Below are 13815 nucleotides of genomic sequence, written 5' to 3' on the forward strand. Positions count from 1 at the left end.
AAACTCAACTCCTATAAGAGTTGAGTCTACATAATGTAGATATTATTCTTATTGATGAAGTAGCAAAGTATCCTAACGAAACTAGTTCTAGTCAATTACTATTTTTTTTTCTTTTATTATTATGAACGAAAAGAATATAGCAAATGGAGTATGCCTCCTTGAATAGCAAATTTCACATTTTTCTTTCTCCCACATTCCGTAATTTTGCTTTTACAAAAGCAGGACCTAACTCCATTGCATGTCCTAAATCAACTTAAGCCCTATTTCTGAAAGGTACACCGAAGCATGAAACTATATAACAAATTAAATAGTATGAAATATCTTTTAGGATCTAACATTACAACAAAACTTATTATTACCAATAATTATTTAACGATAATAAATTAATTGTCTCTATTTTATTATTATCTAATGAAAATATTAATGACTAATATATAATGATCACTAAAAATGTATTTATAACACATTAAAATTTATTATTAATGACAATTATTTATTAAGAAAAACTTAAGTTTCATATCGACTAGATATAAAATAATTAAAAAGTATATAAGTAAATGATAACTCTCACCTTACAAGTTTGTTTTGTAAGGTTGAGTTAGACCTATAACTTACTATATATTATAAGTTGATATCAGATTACTCACCATTACCAAACTTAATAGTGTTAAACTTGATGGGATGTATTGGGAAAAATCAAATCTCACATCGATTATAGATAAAATAATTAATTAAGAGATAAGATAATTAAAAAAATAAGGAAATTAAAGAATATATAAGTAACTCTCATCTTACAAGTTTCACATCGACCAGAGATAATGTAATTAAATGGTATTTGTACTCATCTTATAAGTCTCACATTGACTAAAAATAAGTTAATTAGAAAGTATTATGAATCATTTTTTAACTTTTAGTGAGAATAACAAAAAATATTAAATATCAGTAAAACATGTTACAAAAACTTATACACTTTTCTCGACCATTATAAGAGTCTTTACCGGTATATAAAATAATTGACGATAAATATTTTAGAAACACCATATATAATAACTAATGTAAAAATTCTGATAAAAAATTTTACTATAATTTTTATAATTTTTATTATCATTAAAAGTCGTATTAAATGTTAATAAATATGTGATGCCAGACATGTTTGCAAAAGGAAAACGAGATCAATATGCAATTGCATGTGCATTTGCTAGTATTATTTATTTTCCTAACTAGCTGATTTGATGTATTGAACCAAACCGTGGAGACTGGAGTACGAGGAACCACCTGGGCTGACACTCTTGTGAGCCAACACAGCCATTGCTTGAGCTGATCTGAGAAACTCCTCCTTCCTATGATCCATAAGATCATTAACCATGTTCTGTCTATCACACACATCTTTCATATCTAACCCAAGTTTCCAAACCTCACTCACAAACCTGCTGTTAACCTGCTGATCCGCAAAGTATGGCCAGCAAATCATGGGCACACCAGCCACCAAACTTTCCAAGGTTGAGTTCCACCCACTGTGAGTCAAAAACCCACCAATGGCCTTATGAGCCAGCACCTCCTCTTGTGGGGCCCACTCCACAATGAAGCCCCTCTCCTTAGTCCCTTCCTCCACCTCAGCCGGTATCCGGTCATCATTGCCTTTTCCTGCCACCAAGTCATGCCGCATCACCCACAAGAACCGCTTCTTGCTGCTCACCAAACCGTGCCAAAACTCCATTAACTCCTCCCTTTTCACAATTGTGGAACTGCCGAAGCTGACATATATGACCGACCCCTGAGGCTGAGCGTCGAGCCATGCCATGCAGCTCCTATCCACTTGGAAAAAACTGTTCTTAAACTTAGGAACACCGTTTGCTATGGCTGCTGCTTTTGTCACGTTCAAATGGTGGTGGAGAGGACCGATGGTGTAGAGTTTGGGGAAGTGAAGACGTATCTGGGAGAGGATAGGGCCATCTAGCTCCTCAAATGTGTTGAGTATGAGTGCGTCAGCTTCGAGTGATTGCTTGGTCTGCATCGCAACCCAATCCATAGACATGTTCCCCTGTGAGCTTGGTCTGCAGAAACTTGGGAGATCTCTACACCGAAGCAAGTTTTCCATGCCTGGCATATTTCTTATGATGCGGTCCATGTCCTCATCTCCTTCAACCAGATATATTCACATTATTCTTATCAGCAACAGAAGTTGATATATGTTAACTAAATTGAATGCACGCATTTAAAGATATATAGAAATGAAAGAATGTGATGTGAGTCTATTATACCTATAATGGGAAGTTCTTTGCACTCAAAGAGCTTTGGGATCCAGAAATAAGGCCAGAAGCAACACGCACTGCTGGTTCGAAAATGAATGATTGGTATCCGTATCCCTAACTCAGAAGCCAAATCAATGGCAAGGCTTCCGAAGATTCTATCCTGTATAATGCAACTTACTTTAGGTGTTCCAGGATTCTCGGACACCAGCAGAATCTGTCTCAAGAGTGGCTTAGCGTGAAGAGTCGTGGAAAGCATGATGTCCCCCATACTATTGTCTCCGGATCCAGGGTGCTCGCCCTCCTTATAACAATCAGAAATGGTCTTGAAGTGGAGTGTAGGGTAGCATTCTGAGAGAGCTTCAATGTCACCGAAGCGAGTGAGACGGTTGTGGATGCACTCGGTGTTGAGGAAGGTGACGTACGTGGAGATGGTGAAGGGCAAGAAGCTCAGCGAGCTTCAGCATGGACCCTACATGGCCCTGCAGTGGACAAGGGAAGACCAGAACATGTGCTACTATGGCTTCTTCCATGGATCTTTTCATTCTCAACAATGTCATTGTGTAGTACCTCTTATTAATATTGCCTTTGATGAGATACATGACACCGAATGCCAGACAAAAATACACAGTACACAGGATGACTCATGCCAGCCACATGATTCAAATTTTAATAAACAACACCAGATTATCAAGCCATCTTTTTTTAAATGAAAAAGATTTGCTAATCTGTAAAAAAAAAATAAACAAATTAAAAGTCAGAAGTGATAAATATATAAGAATATAACGCCATAATTTTTTTTTTTATTCAAGTGCTTTAATATTTAATTTTTTAATTAAATATTAGAGATTTAATTATTGTCTTAATCATGACTTCACAGCTGAAAGTATTACTTTATAAAAGAAAAATTAGATGAGAAAAAAAATTAGGTGATAAGAAACGTGTATCGAATAGAATATACGATCTACCAAATTATATATATTTTTAATAAATTTTGACTAATAACCACAAACATGTTAAAAGAGCGTCTCTCAGTATATATATATATATATATATTTACATTTCTGAAGTACGTAAATATTAGTAGGCTTTTTAAATAAAGTTGGGAACTTGGGTTTCCCTAATTCCTGGGACGTGTCTCTATTTTCATCCTGCAGTTCCATTGACGTTCTCGTGCACTAGCGTGTTGTATCGTGTAACTCACGGATTAGGGTGAAATAAGTTTGACTGAAATTAAGTTTTCAACACCTTGGTACCCTTATATGTTTAAAAACAAAAGTGAGACTTAAAAAAGAAGAAAAATGAGTATAAGATATTTTTCTTAAGTTACTTAGTCTAATGCGGTGTAGGTTAATGGTTGTGTTCTCTCGATAATCGACCAGATTTTTCTATCCATATTTATAGCACAGCAATATATGGTACTGTAAAAAGTAAGTTGTAAAAGAATAAGATTAAATATATTTTTAATCTTTTAAATTTATAAAAATTTATTTTTATTTTTTAAATTTAATTTTTTCTTTTTTAATATACGTAGGTTTTAGAAATTGTTTTAATGTTTAAGTCATTAATAATATATTTAAAAATGAAAAATTAAGATAGTTATGTAATATAACTAGATTTAATATGATTTTTTTTTATTTAAAACACTAATAAATAATTTTTATATAATAATATTTAATAAATTTCTTAATTTAATTTGAATATAAAAATTAAAATAAATTTATCTTAAATTTAAGGTACTAAAAATATATATTTAAGTTAAAAAAAATAATAAAATTAAAATTAAATTTTTAGCAATATATAACTATATATAGAACAATAAAAGAAAGGGGAATTGCATAGGTTTAACTTGAAATTGTTTTCGAAATAACACTTGCACCTTTTTAAAAAAAAAAATTTCATTCCCTTTAAAATATCATCAAAGATTAACCCTTTAAAATTTCTTTGCATCTATATGAGTCAAAGGGTAATTATAGAGACTAACCACGTCAACAATTAATTAATAGTTTGACAATATGTTTAAAATTTTGGAAGTTCAATGATATATAATTTTAAAAATTGACAGCAAAATTCACAAAAATATGAAGGATATATAACAAAAAATGTAATTAAGTTTTTTTTTTAGTCAAACATTCTCATTTATACCTCAATAAATTTTACCATTACCTTTAATAGAATATAAAGTGGCTAACAGTACAAACAAAAATATTTATATGCATTAATAATTAAATAATGTCAGAAAGTAAAAAATGACCCCTGAATCATCAGGGATACCTTACTAGTTTTATGATATCAAACCAATGTCACCATATCGCAATCATGAATGATGCGTCAATTGAGCTTGAGTGTAGAAAGCTAATGTGATTCATAAAATAGGAAGAAATGATGGCACATGAAATATTAAATTGGACATTACCACAAATAAAATGATTGTTCATGAAAAGTGGACGAGACCTTCCAAACGCTAGCAGCTTAAGCATGCAAAAACTTGTTTTATGTTTGTATGGCATGTACTTGAGCCCAATTTCTGCTAAGGTAGACCGAAGCATCACAAAGTATAACAAATTAATTACACAGTATATATAGAAATATCATTTAGGATTCTAAATTGGGTGTGAGCCATGGTTGGAATAAGAATACTAGATGAAGTCTACGAGTGTTAATTGTTTTCCTGGCTAGCAGTAGAAGATTTGATGTATTGTATCAACTCGTCTAGGCTGTTATAAGAGGAACCACCTGGACTGACACTCTTGTTGGCCAACATAGCCATTTCTTGAGCTGACCTCAGAAACTCATCCTTCCTACGAACCATAAGATCATTAACCATGTTCTCCACAATTTGTCTATCACACACATCTTTCATGTCCAACCCAAGTTTCCAAACTTCACCCACAAACCTGCTGTTGATCTGTTGATCCGCAAAGTAAGGCCAGCAAATCATGGGAACCCCAGCCACCACACTGTCCAGGGTCGAGTTCCAGCCACTGTGGGTCATGAACCCACCAACAGCCTTATGGGCAAGCACTTCCTCTTGCGGGGCCCAACCTACAATGAAGCCCCTCTCTTTAGTCCCCTCCTCCACCTCAGCCGGTATCCGGTCACCGTTGGGTTTTCCAGGCACAATGTCAGGCCTCATGACCCACAGGAACTGCTTCTTGCTATTCACCAAACCATGCCAAATCTCCATTAACTCCTCCCTTTTCACAATGGTGGAACTTCCGAAGCTAACATATATCACCGATCTCTCAGGTTGAGCGTCGAGCCACGCCATGCAGCTCTCATCCACTTGGAACAAACTGTTTCTAAACTTGGGATTGGGAATATTGGCTTCTGCTTTTCTAACATTCAAGTGGTGATGGAGAGGACCAACGGTGTAGTATTTGGGAAAGTGAAGACGTATCTGAGAGAGGACAGGGCCTTCTAGATCCTCCAATGTGTTGAGAAACTTGGTAGATCCCTACACCGAAGCAAGTTTTCCATGCCTGGCATATCTTTTATGATGCGGTCCATATCTTCATCTCCTACAACGTAACAGTTATATTTAATATAGATGTACGAGGGAGATGAATTTGAGAGTCTATGACACTATTTGGACACAAAAACGTTTTCTCTGCTAAAGATAAAGAATATTTTTTGTCTGATATACCTCTGATGGGAAGTTGTTTGGTGTGGAGGAGGTTTGGAACACAGAAATAAGCCCAGAAGCAGCAAGCACTGATGGTTCGAAAATGAATGAGTGGTATGCGTAACTGAGCAGCAAATTCAGTGGCGAGGCTTCCGAATATGCCATCCTGTATGATGCAAGTGACTTTGGGTATTCCATGACTTTGGGACACGAGAATATCTCTCAAGAAGGGCTTAGCGTGGTGAGCTATGGAAGCAATGACGTCCCCTACACGGTCTCCGGAACCAGGGTGGTCTCCGACGTCGTAACAGTCGGAAATGGTGTGGAAATGGAGGGTAGGGTAGCATGCTGAGAGAGCTTGAACGTCGCCGAAACGAAGGAGGCGGTCGTGGATGTAGTCTGTGGTGAGGAAGGTGACGTGGAGATGGTGAAGGGCAAGAAGCTCCGCGAGCTTCAGCATGGACCCCACATGCCCCGGCAATGGACAAGGGAAGATAAGGACATGAGGTGCTTCTGCCGATGCCATTCATCTTCTTGTCAACAGTGTCCCTCCTGTGCCTCTTATCAACATTGTTGATGCATGTTGCCGAATGCCGACAAAAAAAAAAGAAGAAAAAGAAGAGACGTCTCATTATTCTCCTCTTATGTTCAACACCACTTGCTCTTGTTTCGCTGCTTTGGCAGTGGGACACTTTTGCGTTTCATCATTCAACCGCTATAAATTGCCCTCTTTATAAATAAAACTTCTTTTTTTTTTAAAAAAAAAATTAATGAAACTTCTTATCTCTTTTTGTAATAAAAAATAAAGAAATATAATATGAAACTGTCAAAAGTAAGTATATTAGTAACATTAATTTTTAATATAAGCAATGGTCTTGAATTATTACCAAGACATTTTTGTGATATTTGTCATTCTATAATTAGAAAAATAGGATGAAATAATTTAATGTTCTATTATCAATTTATTTTATATTTCAAATAATTTATGAATCAAATTTTACTCAAAGACATTTATAAAAATGTAATTTACTAAAAATTAATCTACAATAAATAAATAATTCAGATTAAATTATACTTTTATCTTTTATCATATTTTTAAGATTTATTTTGATTTTTTATTTTTTAAAATATTCATTTTGATCTGTATTTATTAATTTGGGTCAATTTGTTCTTTTCAAAATAATAATTTTTTTCAATTTTGATATATAATTTTCAATTCTTTTTAAATTAATTCAAGACTTAAAATTTGTCTAATTAAATTTATTTATGTAAAAATTATTAAACACAACTAAAATTCAAACAAAAAAATGTCATAAACATGGTAAAATTTGTATAAAAACTTAATTTTATATTATTTTTTAATTATTCATGAGATATATTTTCATTATATTTTGTGGATTCAAGTATTAATTGAATTTCTTTGTTTTTGACATTTAATGTTACAAATTTTATGTCTTTAAACTTTGTCACTTTTTAACAAGTTTTGAAACAATTATTTAATTCAAAGACTACCTAGATAATAATGACAATGATTAAGGGTTAATTTTCAATTTAGTTATGGTTAAGAGTTAATTTTAAATGTTGGAATACTTGAATTTCAAATGTTAGATTTGTTTAAACTTAAAAATAAATATTTTTAAATAAGTTTTTTTAAAAAAACAATTATTTAAGAAGTAAATAAGAGTTATTTCTTAGGAAAAACATAAGCCACTTATTTAAAAAAATGAGACAAACACATAAGAAAAATATTGGTTTTATTAAAAATAAACACTTTTATAAGGAAAAAAAAGTTTAATCAAATAGAATCTATGTTTAGTTACCTTACTTTTATTTTTCCTACATTACTTTTTATTATTGTTATTTTATTTTATTATTATAACTATTATCTTAATATTATCTTATAATATTATGATTTTATTAGCAACATAAGTGTAACAGTATATCGCACTATAATATTCTAATAATAATATTAATGTTATCTTGTGATATTATTATTTTATAATATTAATTATTTCAAATATTGGACTATATTTAACTATTTTAGTTTCATATTTACTATGTTACTTTTTTTTATTTTCATTTAAGTATTATTTACACTTTTTTAATAATATATTTTTATATAAAATTTGAGATAAAATAATTTATTTTTTATGTTTTTAAAAAATGATATCGAAAAACAGTTTTCTTCTTCAAAATAAAATCAAATTAAAGTAATTTATTATTAATTGATTTGATTTTAATTATAATTTTTTAATAAATTTTATTCAAACTAAACCAATTAAAACTGATCGGTTGTAACTGTAACTCAAAACTAAACTAAATTGATCATAAACATCACTTGTGATACAAACTTTTCTCACAGAAATACTATATATAACAAAAATTGAAATAGGTAACTACTTGAAAAATCCTAGGCTGAAAGCTATCACACTTTCTACTTATTATCTTCCACAGAAATGTGAATCGCGAAAATTTAAGAAGTGGATTTTAGTGTGTTTCCAATATCAATCACAAATCTATACTTAACATCTGCTTTGAGAAGGCGCTCCATTGCTGTGTTGACATAATCAATAGGAATGACTTCAATGTCAGGTTTCACATTGTGCTCTGCAGCAAAGTCAATCATCTCTTGAGTCTCCTTCATCCCTCCAATGTTACTCCCAGCAACTATCTTTCTCCCTAGCAACATTGAAATCAAAAAACTTGTTCACATAAAATTCTTGATTTTAAATTGCATCCTCATGTACATTCTATATGGAAATATATAATTTCATATGCTTACCCATAATTAAAGGAATTACTGAAAGTTCCATAGGCTTCTCTGGTACACCAACCATTATAAGCTTTCCATGAGAGTTGAGTAAATCAATGAGAGGTAAGAGCGGATGAGCGGCAGAAACTGTGTCAATTATACCATCCAAAGTGCCCATTGCAGCCTATCAAATTATCATTAGTTAATTCAGATAAATGTGTGTATACATTTCCACAATTCAAATGCATGGCCGGCATGTAAATGTACCCGCATCTGATCTTGGTCACGGCTTATGAGAAAAGAGTCGGCTCCAAGATGTTGTATTGCTTCCTCCTTTTTGTTTGGTGATGTACTTATTACTGTGACCTTAGCCCCAAAAGCTTTGGCAAACTTGACAGCGACATGGCCTAGTCCACCAAGACCAACCACACCCACGTGTAGACCAGGTTTGTCTAGTGCAAAATATCTGAGAGGGCTATACACAGTGATGCCAGCACAAAGGAGAGGTGCAGCAGCATCAAGTGGTAACCCTTCAGGAATGCGAACCACAAAGTGTTCATCCGCAACCATTGAGTCAGAGTAGCCTCCATGTGTGATGCTGCCATCTCTATATTTAGCACCGTATGTGAGCGTATATTGTGGACAATAATTCTCAAGATTTTCAGCACAGTTTTGGCAGTTGCGGCATGAATCAACCATACATCCCACACCTACCTTGTCTCCAACTTTGAACTTTTCTACTTTGCTTCCCACCTCTGTCACAACGCCAACTATCTCATGCCTGCACCAATATTTCTTACACTAATTAGAATCAAACTGAATTTGCTCCTCGATAAATAAACAAGATCAGTAGCCTTGTGAACCATCTATATGACTGGTTCGTTTAGCTCCACATGGAGAATATTGTATATATCCAAATATATTCTAAGCATTATATTAAAGTCTAATGAAGATACATACCCTGGGACTAGGGGATAGGTAGAAAAGCCCCATTCGTTCTTAACCATGTGGAGATCAGAGTGACATATCCCACAATACAACACCTTGAATGCCACATCTTTTTCACCAGTTTCCCTGGAAAAAAAAAATATTACGAAGCAGAACTGAATTAAGTAACCGGGAAGCAACTTTGCTTTCAACATTTTCTTTTTTAATCATTATTATCGTGGTATTTGTAGTATATTAATTGTTGTTAGTTATAAAGGTATGCACAAATATTACATATGGATTTGGTGTGAATGAAAAAAAGGAAAAAATGAAAGATGTATTGAGTGAAGAAATGAAGGTACCTTCGGGAGAAATTGAAAGGGGAGAGAAGGCCAGAAGGATCCCTAGCTGCCCATCCGAATGCTTTGTTGGGATGCTCAATTTCATGTTGTTGTGTTGCCATTTCAATCGCTGAATGAAGGAGTGAGGAAGCAGTTGCCTGAGAGAAGTATTTATAAGTGTGATGGAATGGAGAGTGACATGTGATTCACGTTTCAGATGACGATTGCCTTTGCATGTGATGTGCGGGACCCATGACTTCGAATCAAAAATCACTTAATCGTTGAAAAGTCTTCGCCTCTTTTTCCAAGCCACCAACCTCTCTTTCTACTGTACAATATGGGCGTATACCAAATTCAATTCCCTCCTTCCTCAGTCTCACTAACACAAACAAAATTAGAAGCACACAAAAAATATTCACAACAGAATAAATACAGTGTAAGGAAATGAAAGTTCAATTACCAAGGTTAAAATGATCATTGCACATAAAATATAATTTTAAAATATTAACTTCTTTCTATTTCACATTTAATTTCATTCTATCAATCAATCGTAAATTTTATTTTATTTCATTATATTTTTTATTTATTTTTGAACATGTTAATTTTCATCTATTCTCCCTTTAATCCTCTCCCTACCTAGGGAAAAGTATATATTAGTCATGGTTGTTTACTTGCATAATTTGGTAAGCTTATCCATCACTTATGATTACCATGATATTTTATGGAAAGGTATGTAATAGTCTGTACATATTAAAATATTAAAATGGGAGGGATTCATGGATTTATATTGTGAAATTATATAAAGTTGAAGATGACTTAAAAAAATTAATTTATATTATTTATATTAACAAGAGACATTTATTTTTGAGTAGTTTATCATATAAAAATTTTAGAGTTAAGTGTGTTTGACTTAAGTAATTTAAGGATGTGTGATTTTCTAGGAGATTTTTCAAAAGTGCGCAAGTGAGGTAAAACACATTGAAAAATTTTGCGTTAGTTTGTGGAGTCACTTGTTAATCCTTAAAGTGTCTAGACACGTTAAAAAGGGCTATTACGAAGGATTCTGACTGACAAAGAGTTTTAACCAATAAAAAATTATGTGAATTGTACGTCACCATGTGAAATGTCATGGAGTGGAGTCGTTAAGACGTTATATCCGATGGATGTTTCGATGTACATAAAAATTTTAATTTTATACAAACCATATGTGTTTTTATACAGAAACTCGAGACAATTAATTAAATTAAATAATTTTGAACTTTTTGAACTAAGTGTTTAACAATAATTATTTTATAAAGATTCACTTATATTAATAAATATGTATTAAAATTATTTATTTTTATTTTTTCATTCACCTGATATATTATCCTTATTAGGGGTGTTCATGGATCGATTTTTTTAAAAAACCGATCCAAACCGAACCGAATCGTTTTATAAAAGTGGATCGGTTAACTGATCCATTTTTTATAAAGTGAATCGGTTTGGTTTTTTTAAAATATGGATCGGTTTTTTTGAAATTGGATCGGTTCGGTGCGGTGTAGTTATCCACTTTTTTACTCATATATGGATCGGTTTTTTTAGAAAACCAAACCGAACCGAACCGATCTACTTTATAAAAATGGATTGGATAACTGAACCGGTTTTATAAAGTGGTTCGGTTCGGATTTTTTTTCAAAATAGATCGGATTTTTCAATATGGATCGGATCGGTTATGGATCGGTTCGGATCAATTTGGATTTTTTGCACACCCCTAATCCTTATTGTACTCGTAATGTTTGAAGATATATTAACCATCATATTTTTTTAATTCTCTCATCCATACAATGTATTCATTTTTATTAATTTTCTCATTGACTCGAGAGTTGTAAAGTCCTTTTTTAAGACACAAGGGGTTTAATGCTTTTAAGATTAATTTTGTTTAATGTTAAAATAATGTTTGACTAGCGAATGAAATCACATTTTATGAGTACAAATTAATCATTAATTATCAATTTTATGATATTATGTGTATCATGTTTATGGACAAAAAAAAATAATCATGTTAATACTATGTAGGTTAAAATATTTTTTAAATCTTATATAACTTCACTTACTCTACTTTTTAGTTATTATATTTATCTTTTTCAATCTTAATTTTATAGTCCATATAGTTTAAGATATAGATATTTTTAGTCTATATACTTATAATTCTTTAATCTTTTTAGCCTATATCATTAATATCTTTTTATAATATATTAATTCAACTTCATGTGTCTGATATCAAATTTATTTTTATTAAAATTATCATAAATTAGGTCCTTTAATACTTTGTACCTTTTTTTATTTTTACCAGCGACGCTCATTGTTGGAATATCTTTTTTTACCTATGTAAGATTAAAGACTTCTACTACCTTAATACAAAAGAGATAGCGTTATATATATAAAAAATAATGATAGAGAGTAAAAGGGATTAAAATGGTAATATAAAATTAAAAAAAATATATATATATCTTAAACATTAAAAACTAAAAAGGACTAATAAAGATAAATATATGGGCTAAAAATATTTATTAAAAATTTTAAAGACTAAAGGGTAAGGTAAGTGAAATTCTAAAGACTAAAAATGTATTTTATAACCTATTATATATTAATTTAGCAATTTTGTTTTACTATTAAAAAAGTGTCATTTTCATATAAACTTTCCTACAAAATATTTGTAATTTTTTTTTTGCGATTTTCTTATAATAATCATTTCACAATTATTTTTGTGAGTTTATTTGCAAAAAATAATTTACAGAAATTTCTTACAAAATTTTTTATGAAAAATAATCTACAATAAATTTTAACAAATTTTACTACGATTTTAATAATCATAGAAATTTTTTCCATGGTAAAAATTTACAGAAAATATTGTAAGAATTTATTTTATTTCTTGCAGATTTTCTTGTAAAAATAAATTGGCAAATAATATTTACTAAATGATTAAAAAATTTTCACAAGTAACTTTTCCTGCAGATTTTCTTCCCAATTTCAATATACTAGAAAAATAAAATAAAAAATTTAAATTTATAAGGTTAATAATTAAAAGGTTTTTAATTAAAAAACATTATTTTACTAAATTATTTATAAATATATCAGTATAATTAATTTTAGTTAAATTAAATATATAAAATTTTATAAATATGATAAATTAACGATAATGAGTTTCAATTTAATGTAAATTTATAAAATTTTAAAGTTAAAAGTATTTACTCTATAAAATATTATTTTACTAAATTATTTATAAATATTCCATAAAAATTAATTTTAATTTAAAATATTAATAAATTTAATATTTATTTTAATTAAATATATAAATTAATGATAATGAGTTTTAATTTAATGATAGATTTAAAATAAAATTACTTAATAAAAAATTAATTTTTTTAGAATATTAAATATTTTAAGAATTAAAATAATTTATAATAATATAATTTTGTACTTCAATATAATGAATTAATTTATTTTCTAAAGACATGATTTAATTAATATTTAAAAAAATCTCAAGTTCCATATTGGTTAGAAATAAAACAGTTAAAAAATATATAAGTTAGGGTAACACTCGCCTTACATGTTGATTTTGTCTGGTTGAGTGTTAGATTTATAATCTACAATTTAATAGTTTAAAATGTTATGAATCACATCTTGGAGACATGAAAACAAATTTCTTAATATTTCGGATGAATTCATTATGAACATTTAAAAATTGAAGAATTATTAATAGAATTTGCACAAAAATCATCTCCAAATTTTAAATTTGCAAATCAAAATTTTGTAAGAAATTTTTTTGTGAATTTTAAAATTCACAAAAGTATATTATCCACGAAAGTATTATTTGAAGATAAAATTCTACAAAAAAATTTGTAGAAACGACTTTTCTTGCAAATTTTTATATAAAATATG

The 13815-nt window shown here is 30.3% G+C and overlaps 2 protein-coding genes and 1 pseudogene across 3 annotated transcripts; all 3 read right to left on the reverse strand.

Annotated features, from left to right (window-relative positions):
- Window positions 1-1172: 1172 nt before the first annotated feature.
- LOC109800805 (7-deoxyloganetic acid glucosyltransferase-like) lies at window positions 1173-3788 on the reverse strand (annotated as a pseudogene). The gene is made up of 2 exons (XR_014430763.1): window positions 2262-3788; window positions 1173-2139 (listed from the first exon to the last, which is right to left on the reverse strand). The product of XR_014430763.1 is annotated as a 7-deoxyloganetic acid glucosyltransferase-like (transcript).
- Window positions 3789-4595: 807 nt separating this feature from the next.
- On the reverse strand, window positions 4596-6556 carry LOC109800808 (7-deoxyloganetic acid glucosyltransferase-like). The gene is given in 3 exon segments (XM_020361686.3): window positions 4596-5690; window positions 5693-5770; window positions 5896-6556. Coding segments are annotated over 3 exon segments (1365 nt in total). The 5' UTR covers window positions 6401-6556; the 3' UTR covers window positions 4596-4908.
- Window positions 6557-8173: 1617 nt separating this feature from the next.
- Window positions 8174-10060, reverse strand: LOC109794780 (putative mannitol dehydrogenase). The gene is made up of 5 exons (XM_083066644.1): window positions 9916-10060; window positions 9587-9700; window positions 8894-9407; window positions 8657-8810; window positions 8174-8553 (listed from the first exon to the last, which is right to left on the reverse strand). Exons 1-5 carry the CDS (start codon window positions 10014-10016, stop codon window positions 8348-8350), a joined length of 1089 nt encoding a protein of 362 aa, XP_082922770.1. The 5' UTR covers window positions 10017-10060; the 3' UTR covers window positions 8174-8347.
- Between the last annotated feature and the right edge of the window lie 3755 nt (window positions 10061-13815).

The sequence above is a fragment of the Cajanus cajan genome, chromosome 11 (assembly GCF_000230855.2).
Source record: "Cajanus cajan strain Asha chromosome 11, NIPB_CcT2T_4, whole genome shotgun sequence".
NCBI lineage: Eukaryota > Viridiplantae > Streptophyta > Magnoliopsida > Fabales > Fabaceae > Cajanus > Cajanus cajan.

What these genes read in the sequence shown, in the direction of transcription:
- LOC109794780 (XM_083066644.1), bottom strand. Translation starts at nt 10,016, where the DNA reads ATGGCAACACAACAACATGAAATTGAGCATCCCAACAAAGCATTCGGA. An exon ending in ACCTATCCCCTAGTCCCAGG is followed by an intron (nt 9,408 to 9,586) that starts GTATGTATCTTC and finishes ATATTGGTGCAG; the next exon opens with GCATGAGATAGTTGGCGTTG. An exon ending in AGTAATTCCTTTAATTATGG is followed by an intron (nt 8,554 to 8,656) that starts GTAAGCATATGA and finishes CAATGTTGCTAG; the next exon opens with GGAGAAAGATAGTTGCTGGG.